Source organism: Alligator sinensis, unplaced genomic scaffold (assembly GCF_000455745.1).
Source record: "Alligator sinensis unplaced genomic scaffold, ASM45574v1 scaffold388_2, whole genome shotgun sequence".
In the NCBI taxonomy this organism is placed as follows: domain Eukaryota; kingdom Metazoa; phylum Chordata; order Crocodylia; family Alligatoridae; genus Alligator; species Alligator sinensis.
The window spans coordinates 2354480-2366982 of record NW_005842102.1 but is presented as its reverse complement, the minus strand read 5'-3'; the positions used below and the strand labels follow the sequence as shown (position 1 = coordinate 2366982).

The 12503-nt window shown below is 47.4% G+C and overlaps 1 protein-coding gene across 1 annotated transcript in view; it reads left to right on the top strand.

Moving 5' to 3' along the window:
* RAPGEF1 (Rap guanine nucleotide exchange factor 1) overlaps positions 1-12503 on the top strand; it is a gene marked incomplete at its 5' end in the record, with an annotated part of 111072 nt that overhangs the window by 87370 nt on the left and 11199 nt on the right. The window contains 6 exons of the mRNA XM_025204935.1: positions 2265-2549; positions 4073-4165; positions 5754-5842; positions 6701-6812; positions 8418-8493; positions 11542-11626. Coding sequence (XP_025060720.1) covers positions 2265-2549; positions 4073-4165; positions 5754-5842; positions 6701-6812; positions 8418-8493; positions 11542-11626 — 740 coding nt within the window. The remainder of the gene's footprint in view (positions 1-2264; positions 2550-4072; positions 4166-5753; positions 5843-6700; positions 6813-8417; positions 8494-11541; positions 11627-12503) is intronic.

Genomic DNA, 12503 nt, shown 5'->3' with positions numbered 1-12503 from the left:
CTGAACCGAGGGTACAGGGCTTCAGCTGGGACACAGGTCATGCTTGAGACAAAAATTTCCTTTAATCAGGGCAGAGAAGTCCATTGTTGTGAAGCCAGCATTACAAGGGCAGCAGAGCTGCCAGTTAAGGGTGCTTGGTGGCTCATCCCCATTCCTCGTTCACACAGCTCCCCTTCCTAATCGGGGCCTAGCCTGAAGCGTGCAACATTAGCAGGACATTAATACTGGTGAGATCGTGAAATATCAAGCCAGACGTGGCAGGGAGAATGAATGTGCTGAGCTAGGCCGATGTCATGAGCCCGGAGTCTTACAAGGGGATTTAACATTTTGTACCAGGCGAGTGAAAAAGAATAAATGAGGGGCATTTATCCAAGCAGCCAAACATAAATATGGAGATTAGACCTGTCAGTGTTACTGAGGCAGCACCAAATGCTGACAGAGTCCCCAGAGCCAGCTCTGCTCTCTGTAAAGAGATGGGCAGGAACGGAAAGGAGCGTGACCTGGAGCCAGACTCCTCTTAGCAGCAGGCTTGCAGGAAGGGGCTGCTTCCAAAGCACCTCCCTCGGTTCTTCTCGGTAATGATGGGCAACTGAGGCCAGGCTCCGAGACCGCGGAGAGTCTTGCACGGGCTCCACACCCAATGTGAGGGGCAGCCAAGAGGACCAAGGTGATGGAAGGTAAAATCTACCAGGTGCCTCTTTGTTTCATTTTCAGTTCGTGGTGGTAAAGCTTCCCTGCCCCAGCTGCTGGCACAGGGAGTGCCTTGACTTATCAGGTTAGATTTTTCTCTGCTGGACATTGAGTTGGTTTCAGGATGAAATATAAAGGGCCAAATTAATCGCCTCCCGGTGCTGATGCTCTGTGTCAGGCAGTGAGTTCGGCTTTGCTTTTTATGCTTTTTAGTAGGTTGGCCATAACCTTAGTAGGCTGTGGTCAACCTACTAAGAATTGAGGTGGGTTGTTGAAGTTCCAGTACTGAAAAAGCATGGCCATGGCGTTCAAGACTCATATTTTTCCCCTTTTTTAAATGTGGCAGCATCTTTATTTGCCTGCCTCGATCGAATTGCATTTGCCCTGCTAGAAAACTAGCCAGTGGTTGTCCTAAAGCAGCTCATCAATTCTGGTGCCAGTGAGATGCAAGTGCAGCTTCTCCCAAGCTTTTTGGATGACTTCACTCTTTTTTTTCAAGTTTCCTGGATACTGCAGGTCTTGCCAGTGGTTCAGCTATGTGCGTTTTAAAGTAAACTCATGACCAGCAGATATAGCCTCATATGTCTGTCTTTTTAACGGGGTGTCAGTTTTAGTCTGGGAAATCTGTTCCTGCGTCTGTCATCCTGCCGGGAGTTCTCACCAGCAGCATTTGCAGTGAGGTGTGGGCTTTTTCTTATCGACTCAGTGTACTTCTGCCATCCCACCCTTGTTCAGTACAACCTGGGAAAATAGTCTGACAGTAAGGAGATGTAGCACAACAGGGCTTTGTATAGATTGAAAGCTTCCTTCCATCCCTTTTCCAACTAATTTTCCCGAGACCCATTGAATAAGAGAGGATGGTTTCAATGGCGAGTTGGCTGCTCTTTGGAGCAATCGACATTTCTGCTCCCTGAAGTTTTCGGTGTTTGTAACCTGCCTTCCATTTCAGCTTGACTTTGAAAGACGGTGTTTGGACCCTTTCCCCTGTCAGGTTTTATATCGGTGGAGCAGACTTTTCACAGTAACCACCAAATTATATGGTTTCCCCAAACAGTTTCTTGAGTGTGTTTCCCATGGAAATCCTCAGAAAAGTCCTGTGCATGCAGAATACTTTTCTTCAAGTAGGTATTTGCACCATGCTCATTGCTGTGGTTTCTGTATACCTGTGTGTTTTTTCACAAACTTGATACAGTTTTCGAGGTGCATCTTTTGTCACTGATTGTACCAAACTATGCAAGACTTTCCTAAGACTGAATCTCTCCAGGTATGACACTGTGGACTCCTTTCCATGGCTTCTCTAAGATGAGCAGCCTGCCTCCTATTTGTACAGAAACATGCCTTTACCTAGGAAGAACTGGCCAGTGTCCCAGGTAGCTCTCCTAGCTACTGTGTGCGGGTGATAAAATAAATGCTGTCTCCTTTTAGTTTAGCCTCTGAATGCAGGGATGCCTTTGTTAGAATTACCTTGTACTGTCACTGCCAAGCTACTGTGAATCTAATTACTTTTTCTTTTGTCTGTCTTTCTCCTTTTCCTGTCTTCCTTGTTTTTGTGTTGTTCCTTTTGCCTCCTGTAGTACAAATCTGTGTTTAGGTCCTACTCGCAGGACTTTGTGCCTCACAACCAAGCTTCCATCCCTCCTTTTCTTTCTTCTACCTCCTCCTGCGTCTCCACCACCCCACCTTTTCCACCTGTCCATCCATCTCAGAGCCCTGACCTAGCGGTGCCAACCACAGCCAGCCAGTCACCAAGCACTGTGGATGTGCCAAACTCCTCTTCTCAGGAGAGCAGCTTTAACGGGAATGCTCCTGTCTGCCTTCCTTCTGAAACCTCTTTCACTGATTCTCTCCAGACGTCTTCGGTGAGAATAACCAAAGAGATAATGCACCTTAACACAAGGCTGTATTTTTTTAAAAATAATGTCTCTTGTATTAACGCCCACTTTAGCATAACCCACATGTGACCTGAACCAGCTTGTGTGTAGTGTGAGCGGCAAGACCATTTTCTAGTCGAGTGACAGGTCACAAGCAGCAACGAACAGAAGCAGGTTGCAGCATTAGCACTCCCAGGACACTCTCACTCGAAGATCTAGTGGGGGTGGATGAGGAAGGCCGAGAAATTCCTGGATTTGTCTCAAAACTGTGTGGTGTAAGTTGGAGGAAGGGAAAGGCAGAGATTTTTAAGAAAAAGTTGTGCAAGATGTTGGTTTCTGAGCACTGGTCCACCCTCTGTCATGGATTATGTCGGGCTTTTGTCACAGCTGCTCCAGGCACTCCACCCCTGCCTTTGCAATGAGCCTCTGCTCCAGTTATCAGTGTGGTGTAACTGCCTGCCTCTCCCATGCATCTGTGCGCAGCTGGCTGCTGACTTGGGGATTTAAATGCTGGCCTTCCTTTTGCAAGATGCCTGAGGTCCGCTGCTGGCGAGAGGGCTTGCTGTTGAAGGAGACGTGTCGGCATGCAGAACTGCTTAGCTCATTCAGAGATACTAGTCCAATAAGCTGATACAGCTGCCCAGACAGGGTGGGTGTCACGAGTTTTTAGTTCCTAAATCTGTTGAATGTGCAGGTTCGCTGCACTTTTGAGCTAATTATTTGCAGAGTGGTTCCTCCTTCGCAGGCCTGGGAAGACCAGAATTCAAGGATTCTGTATTTCCTGCCCCCAAAACTGATGAAGTCAAAACAGTCAACACAGTGCCCGCAAGGAGCGCTCAACTGTTTGGAGCAGGGGACACGTTCCTTAATTCAGCGATTGTCAAGTCATCGCGAAACCAGTTTTCAGGTTCTGCTTCATTAGTCTAGTGGTGGCAGGACGCTATTCCAGTACAGTAGCCTCCAGTCTGATTCAGTCTCGTATTGTAGGTAGGGTCTCACCTGTGTCTGTAATGATGTTTCCAAGTTGCGTAGCCTGGTTTGGGAGCACAGTGCAGTCTCCTTTTTACTACAAGACTTAGCCACGTTGACTGTGGCTGGGCTGTAGATCATGGTAGCTAGGCTTCTGCTGTGGCACAGTTGGGATTTTTTGTTTGAAGCTTTAAGGATTCAGCATCTGTAACTCTGAAGTCTGCATTTGTGTTTTGCTATGTTGCAGTATCACTTTGAGCCTACGGCTAGCCATCAGAAAGCAGTTGGCTGTGCTGTTCTGCTCAGGGTCTTCTGATTAGTCTTCATGAATTGGAAAATAATTATCTCAGTGAAAACACAGAGCCAATGGACAGTGGTAGCAGCCTCCCATCCAAGCCAAGGTTCCCAGTCAGGTTGCAGCAGGTGCTGACAGATCCTCCATTCCGGGCCTTGGCCAGGCTTGTTCACTTGCACACGTTTCTAACGCTGAGTGCTGGGCACGGGGCACGGTCACCTATTTCCTTTCGTCCTGTTTCCCATAGAGTGAAAACGCCAGTGAGGATGCTGGTGAGGGTGAATACGTCAATCTGTATTCCTCTGGCCAAAGCAACGGGGAACTCCCTCTCTCTGAAGGAGTAAGTAACCTGGAGAAGGCCAAACACTGGGAAGGGGCTGCTCAGTGCATGCGATTCACACCGGGGGCAACATGCTCATGAGCCTTTCCTGCATATTGTAGAGGTTCCACGTTTCTTTCGGTGAACAGACCCCTTTGCTGCTTGCCCATCCTTGGATTTCTGTCTGCAGTGGAGTCTTGATTTGGATGAGCAGTGGATGGCACTTGCTTGGCTATGGAGGTTGTAGTGAACATGTTAAGAACACGGGCTGCATTTCTTTCCGAGCTGCTTCCATATGCTTTGCTGTTTGTCTAGAGCTTCTTGCAGGAGAGTTTCTTTTTCTAGAAAGCTACAAGCTGGGAGCCGTGCAGCAGCCTTATCAGTGCTAGTTAGGTGCTTCTATTTATAACTGCGTTGGCTTTATTTTATTTTTTTTTTTTTTAATCAAGCCTTGTGTTTATAAAGTGCTGTCACCTTGGGCATCCCATATTAATCCTTATAGACACAGGTTGTTCCCTCCTCCTCGGCACAGAGCATATGTTAGCCATTTCCTGCAGTGGGCAGGTGCCTGTGAGTGCTTTTACCAGTTGGCTTCTATATGCCCCAAGAGATGGGGCTCCCCTCTGGTCTCTTCAGTAGATAGATCCGGGTATTTTCTGCTCTTGTATATAGTTAAGTTAGCTTTTACCTTTGAAAATCAAGGACTTGACAGCATTTTTCACTGCACATAGCTCAGCAAAATGCTGTAGGTACTTCAAAAGGCCAGACTCAGTGGTACATTTTCAAGGCTGAATCTGAATTGTAGAAAGGTGGCATGAGTTCTCTAGGTTTGGCGCGTTGAACATCCAAAGATCACTTGGAAGGGTTTTAAATAGCAATAATCTACAGCACTGTAGGGTTAATACTCTCATTTGTCATTCATGGTCGTTTTCCTCCTTAATAAATGGCTAATGTAAGATGCTGTGTTTTTTTGGGTTTTTTTTCTTCCTTTGAACTCTCTACCTGCTGTTACATGCCGAATGTTCAGATTGTTCTGCTTTCTTAGATTAGCATCATTTCCACAGCAGTGCATCACAACGTGGAAGCATTGTGTCACTGTCTAAACTCCTCGGAGAGAAAAGAGGTGGGGAAGGGGAGGCCATTATTAAAACCACATACTCTGACAGGCTGGACTTCATTGCGGGCTGTATGCGGGGAGGAATTAGGGGAACTGGACTTGAATAGGGACGTTTAGAGCTGGTGTAGAATACACATAGCTCAACAGAAGGCAAGTGCATTTCAACAGCAAGGGCTGATTAAAAAGGTTGAGGGAAGGTTTGTGTAAGATGCATGCTGACAGCTGACTTGTGCATTATAACGTTCAGCATCATTTCACGGCCTCAAAAGCAAACAATAATAATTACATTGAAGTCTCCAGAGATGCTTCCAAATTTCCTGCCTAATTAAGTTCCACTCGGTCCTGGCCCATGGCATTGACTCGCATCACCTTCTAATCGCTCCATAGGAATTGACAATAAAGGGCTTTGTAGAGGCAGCAAGGCTGTGAGTGCGAGACCGGCTGCAGCGCAGGGATCCTATGTAGTGATCAAAGGTTTCTTTCTCTTCCCAGGAATCTCCTGCTGTCAAAGACGGCCACTCCAAAGACTCCACTTCAAATAGCAGTGCCACTGGGAAGGAAAGCCGAGACGGTGGTGAGAGGTGGGCTTGACCTTCATGTAGGGCTCCCCCTGCTCTGCAAGACAGCAGAGCATCCACAGTGTGATTTTTACCCTTGCCACTCCCAAACTAGTCCTATGTTATTTCATGTTTTACCTCCAGCAGGCTACACACCGTCATGGCTGTTGGCCCGTTAAGTTACTTGAGATTAAGGGGAACGCAGCGCTATCTGAAGAGAATACAAGCAGTGCTGGGCAATTTAACTAACTCAGCAAGCCCAAGGGCTGCCATGCTAGTTGCTAGTCCATCTAGTTCCTTAGTCCAACACTGACAGTGTCCAGTCCTAGCTGTTTGAGAGGAGGGGTGCCAGGACCCAAGAATGTCCCCTTTGGCCCCTTCCACGCACCAGAGATACATAGCACCTGGGCGGGGGTAAAGCCTACAGTGTGCAATGAAAAGAAGAGATGAGGGCCTTGGCCACTGCACTTAGAAACCATCCAAGGAGGGGCTCCAGTCATGCAGAATTTCTTCTCCAGCATCCCTAAGTTGGCAGAATCACTTAGCTTCACGGTTCTTGTGCCGTACATGAGTGAGCAAACAATATGAGGAGACGCTGAAAGGTGCATTCATGCTTCATGCAGCAAAATCCTGTTAGCCAGGAATGCAGCCAGATAAGCATTCAGTTCCTGAACGGTTCATCTCAATCCTGTCTCCTTTCCTAGGGGTGCACAAAGCAACGGCCTTAGACCTAGACACTTGGGTTCAGTTGTAGAGGGTACCCCTGCCTTTGGGAGTCTCAGACTTGCCCCATCCTCTGATCTTTGTAGCAAAGGCCTAAACACTGTCTGCTTTCCTGCTTGTGTGGGGCAGGACACTGATGGCTGCTTGCTTGTCTTCCAGGCAGCAGATGTCACCAGATGCCTTGGAATCGTCAGAGTTGGAGGAGGAGGTAGATGAGCTGTCCCTGATTGACCACAATGAAATTATGGCAAGGCTAACACTGAAGCAGGAGGTACGTGCCTCGAAGAGTCACTTTCATGCTTCTCAGTTTGTGCTTTGATAAAGCCTGATCGACCATGAGTGCAGAGACAGAGAATCAAATGAGCAGCCTGTGTACGAGCTAATAAGAAAATGGAGTTACAGAGCAGCTGCATGCAGCTTCAGGTGCATAAATTGTCCTGAAAGCAGATGAGACCCCAGCACAAAAATGGAAGATTGTTGAACCAAGAGTTTATTAAAGCCTGGGCACTCTCTCTCTTAAGACTCCCCTGTCCTCATACTCTCCACCACCAGCATGCTGCAGCATCTCACCTGTGATAGCTGAGAGTCTCAGTATGAGAAACTGAGCACAGATTATAGCTGCTGCCTTTCAAACTTGAAGGATGGGGAATGCTGTTCCAGGAACGCTTTCAGATTCAAAATGTCTAAAAGGCCTCAAAAGTGTGAGCGAGCTGTTCAGCAAAGTGGCTGTCCCTACATTTGAGAAATGGCTCTATCTGACCCTCTGTGCACTTCCAGACCTCTTTGCTCACTTGCTGATATTCCAGCCCAAGCTGTCTCTGACAGAGCTTGAAGGAACACACAAGGTCTTTGAAGCTTTCAGACTATCAAGGGGCCAGTCTGGAAAATGGAGACAATATATCATTTACTGGAACTTATAGGAGTGCTCTTTGAAGAACTGAGGTCAGCAGGAGAGAGCTAGAAGCTATCATTCATTCTTTAAGTGGTACTTTGTGGGCCTTGCCAACAGTTCACCTGAAAAATCACAAGTTTGCATACCAGAGAAATACTGCAAGGAGCTAGGCACTATTCTAGTCTCTCTTTGCAGGGATATTATACCTGAAGGGTGGAAAACTCTAAAAAATAGTGTAGTTTCACATGTTTCAGTAGCATGCTGTGCCCTGAATTTATAATATAGGGAGAGGATGCTTTGCTATAATGATGAAAGGTCCAGGATATGGTGGGGGGGGGACACGACACTTGCTAGCTCAGATTCTTGGGTTCTATTCCTGGCCTCTAGATTTGATCAATAATAGCAACACTTGGCCAAATAGTTCCAGAAAATTAAATTTGACACACTCCATTTGTGGGTTTTTTTGAGCCAGCTGAGTTTCAAAATTACAGATACTGAAGCACCTTCTGAGTTTCCTTCCTTTCTCCACCCTAAAAAGAAAGGTGGGGGGGGAAGCCTTGGGAAGCTCAACTTGCCAAACTGTTAATAAAGACTTGCAATTAAATGTTCCAGAGTTGGAAATGCCAGAACTAAGGCTGAATGTGCAGCCTTCATCCTATAACCAGCAAGGTGATGAAACTATAAGGTCTGTGTTAACGTGTTACAGTCTGTTGCTGCCCCTTTCGTGATCTCTGGAATGGTTGTCAGCATCTCTGCTCCTTGTGCCTTTACAGCGTGGTCCAAAGTCAGGTTTAGGTTCCTCCGTATGGGCAACAGAGCTCTCCCACTTGGTCCCAGGATGGGTCTGATTCATGAACCTGTGTCTCAGCTCATTCTCTGCAGAGTGAGGTGGACCATACTAGTTAGTGCTGCATTTTAGGTACGAAGGAATTGGGCTGTACTGAAAGGAGCCTAAGCTATAACTTGTGTCTACTCTCATTGCAGGGCGACGATGGGCCAGATGTTCGTGGGGGGTCCGGGGATATCTTGCTAGTACATGCAACTGAGACCGACCGGAAAGGTACTGTGTGTGGATTGGTGTAAGCTGAGGGGTGTGGGCAGCCTGGTGTGGCACTCTTCTGGGAACCCGGTGAAGTTTGGCAGCATATAAACTGTCACGTTATGTCATTATATGCAGATGTGGACAAGACAGAGCACTGCCTTAATGTGCCTTATTGCAAAGGGGATTATGCTTATCTTTGAGAAAGAGATAAGCCGGATAAGCTCTTGTACATTCAATTCCACAGCAGTGAGGTTTTTAACCCTTCTGTGCCCAGAGACAAAAACTGTAGGGCAAAGCCTGGTGATACAGCTAGTGCCTGCCTTCCCATGGCATCTCTCTCTGCCTGCCAAGGAATCCCATTGGGCTGGAGAAGAATAATTGTTATGGAGAGCACAGTGCTCCATGGACTGAATTTTCAGAGTCTAGCATGCACTGTCTTATGCCGTTGCCTTCAGTTCTACGTTGGGATGGAGTGAATTTAGTAGTGGGAAGTAAAGGAAGTGGTGTCACTGGGGTGAGCCAGGCACAGAGTGTGTGGGCACTGGGCAACGCTTCCCTGTACCATTTGCCTGGTGCAATCCAGTTTCGACCTGCAGCACCACTTCCTGTTCCAGCCCTGAGGCTCTGGCACTGCCAGCCCCTTCCCACGCAACAGTTCTTTGTCACGCAAAAGAGCAGCGGGCTGGAGGGAGACTTTCTTCTCTTTATTCAGGTTTCCTAGAACTGCATACCCGTGGTCCTGTATGAAAAGATTCGAGAGATTAAGCCTTAACCATCCTGTTTGCTACACAAATTATAATGGTTCATTAATTAATTCTCCAATCCCAGCCCAGCCACACAGAGGGCAACACTTCTTCCAGATCTGTAACTAGAGTACACTTTTCAGCGCTGCTGAAGATGACATCTAAATGCTCTTTTGTTGATGGTCTCAATCAACTGGTTGTCTAGCCAATGCATCAACCCAGTGGACTGCTCAGCCCTTCTACCAAAAGTCTTAATCCTTGTCCATTTTGAATGGACCTCTTTTCTCTACTATACCAGTAGGCATTTGGCAACAAGTGTAGTGATCCTTCTCCCTCTAGAAACATTCCCCTTCTTTTGTAGAGCAGAGGAAAACAAGGAGAAAGTGGAATGGATTGCTTATGAGCTCCATCTTAGCCCTGCTCTTCCTTGGAGCTAGAGACTCTTTCACAGCATTTCCATTTTTCAGAGAGTTAATTTCTAGAGGGATGCATCTAGGAGGTGAAAATGAAGAAACCTAAAGGAATCGCATGCATTGGTGAGGGCTTCAGGGAGCCTGATAAGACACAAACTAGCACATGATAAAAGTAGGCAGCAACATCATCTCCTAATAGGAGTTGTCTCAAGTGTGGGGAAAGGACAGATGCGTGCAGTCTGTTTATTGTACATCAAACCTCACCCCCCTGTGCTGTGCCAAGCTGGTGGCAGAGAGAAATTTGTGCTATGCCACCCTTGTGTTTGGGAGATGGAAAGAGTTAACGACTTAAGCTTGCAATGAGAAGAATTCAGGGCTTGCAGATCAATCGGCCCAGCTGCACAGAGGGGGGATGTTTAAGAGGCTTTCCTTTAAATATAAATTTCTTGGCCAGCCTGAGTGCCAGAGCAGACTCAGCTGTATTCCCTCCCTTTGCCTCTTGGGCAGAGGAGGACCCAGGATGAATACAGTGCCTTGCCCTAGGGAACAATGCTCCTCATCTGTTTGGGTGTCAGTACCAGAGCAAAGTGGAATAAGGGATGAGAGGACTCTCATGGTCTTTTGGAGTGCAGTCTGCCGCCAGCTAAGTGCAGGCTTGCTGCACAGGGAGGATTATAGCCAAACAAGGTACACTGCTCACCTCTGATATATGTACCCATCTGCCCTGCTTTAGAGTTTACATCTGATCATCTTTAACTAAAAGACAGTGGCTTTCCTCTGTTTTAGCAGCAGCTCTTTGGAGTTGTCTGCGTGAGACTTCTGCCAAGTGACACACTGCCGACAGAAAAACCCGATTGTTGTACTTCATTCCCCCTGGTCCAAACGTATTGAGGTTATTCACACGAACAGGTAACTGGGGCTGAAGTTTCTGTCTTGAGGCATAGCCTGCATTTGTGTAGTGTGGGCGGATGCTGTGGAAGTCTCCCCGCACAGCTCTGCTAACCCGCAGGAACCAGTCTTGCCCCCCAGACCAAAAACGGCTCTGCCAGCCTATGTCAGTTCTTACCTGAAACCTCTTTTTCCTGTCGCAGTCACTGTGAATCCAAAGACATTAGTGAGGCTAGTGTGGTGGTTTTGGCTGAGACCATCCAACTCATTTTGCCCATGTTTAAAGAAGGAAGGACTATTCACTGGGCTCACTGTCAAATCTTTTTCCCTCCCCGCTTCTTGCCCCTGCCAAATGAAACGACATCACAGTCCACACTTTGCAGATCAGTTTCTCACCCTCGTTTCTGGATACCTTTCCTGACCGTTTTTCTTTTATCTGCTTTTCCAGCATCTCCAACAACCTTCAGCTTTCCTGTCCTGCTCCCAGGAGCATGGACAAAGCTGCTGTGGTGGTCCTTTGTGGCCAGTGCCCTTGGTGACCTGCCAGTGCATCCTAAGGATTAGTCTCTGACACCCTTTAGCCAGTGTTGGCAGTGATGGGAACTCCCTCTCTTGTTGGAAATAGTCCATCTTTCTGCATGCTGCACTTATAAGTAGTGAGTACAGTACAGCCAGTAAGCAACTCTTTTCTTTAAAGTATCACCAGTCTGCAGAGCAGTGTTCACAATCCTTGTTATTACAGACCCTTAAGATGATAATTTAAAACCAGGCTCCCAGCATCACAGTTGGGAGTCAGAGCAAGCAGGTAGAGGGAATTGAATTGCTGTTAGGTGTTAAAATTCCCCTGCTGGTAAGAAATAAGAAAACAGTGTTCCCACAAAGCTGGGTATCAATTTGCTTTTATAGAAATTTTCCTACTCGTTACCTATTTATTTCCCCTTGATAAGGATGCTGGGTTCACGACAGAGAATGCTCCCTTCTGAACCCAGAGTTGACTGAGGTGTTATTGTCTTTCTCTTCAGATCTGGTGCTGTACTGTGAAGCCTTTTTGACAACCTACAGGACATTCATTACCCCTGAAGAGCTCATCAAGAAGCTCCAGTACAGATATCCTTTCAAATGTGGGATGCTCCTGACTCCTCCTGAGTTGGGAGCAGTGTGCCTGACACTTCAAAGAGAAGGGTGGGGCAAGACTTAATCAGAGCCATGCTGGCAAGGCAGTGTGTCAGATAGTCACCCCTGTGGGTGGTATGCAGCCTGTTGTCTCCTTATTTAAAGCCTTATTTCTTCACCTCTGCCTTCCACAAGCCTGTGGTTGTAAATCAAGGCCAAGTGGTTTATCATTCACTGGAGCTGGGCTCAGAGTGGGGTTCTGATCCTAGCTCTGAGTCGCTGCATCATTTTGAGCTCATCAGTCACCATCTGTGCCTCGGCTCCCATCCCGTGGAATGTAACCACAACAATGACTTGCCTTCCTAGAGATGTCGCGAGGGTTCGTTGGACCTCTGTGAGCAGCTCTAAGGAGGATTGCTCAGGCCTGTCACTATTTCCACCACTCTCTCACTACCAAGAAGGGCAGAATGCAAGAGAACGTCCCCTTTGTGTTCTAGTTCCAAGATGTGAGGCTGATTCCGGGTATTGTGTCTATGGCCCTTTACCTACTAGAAGGTAGGCCGGCAGTCATGTTTGCAGCCATGTCCACAGGGTGTTCCCTGTTGAGCACTGAAGACTAGAATTCCCTTCCCTTGGCTCCTTTCCCATAGCTTCTGTCTTTGCCACCAGCTCCAAGCTGCGACACTTTTCAACAGAGGCAGTGAAAACGCCTTGCGGGTTTCCGTCTTGTAGCTGCGCATCCAGGCAGCCTGTCGAGCTTCCTGGAGTTGCGGCTCATTGCTGCCATCTGCAGCAGAGACGATACTCCCTCTGCTCCTGCTGTGATTACTGTTAATTGGACACAGAAAACCTTTCCTTATGCTGTAGTCAG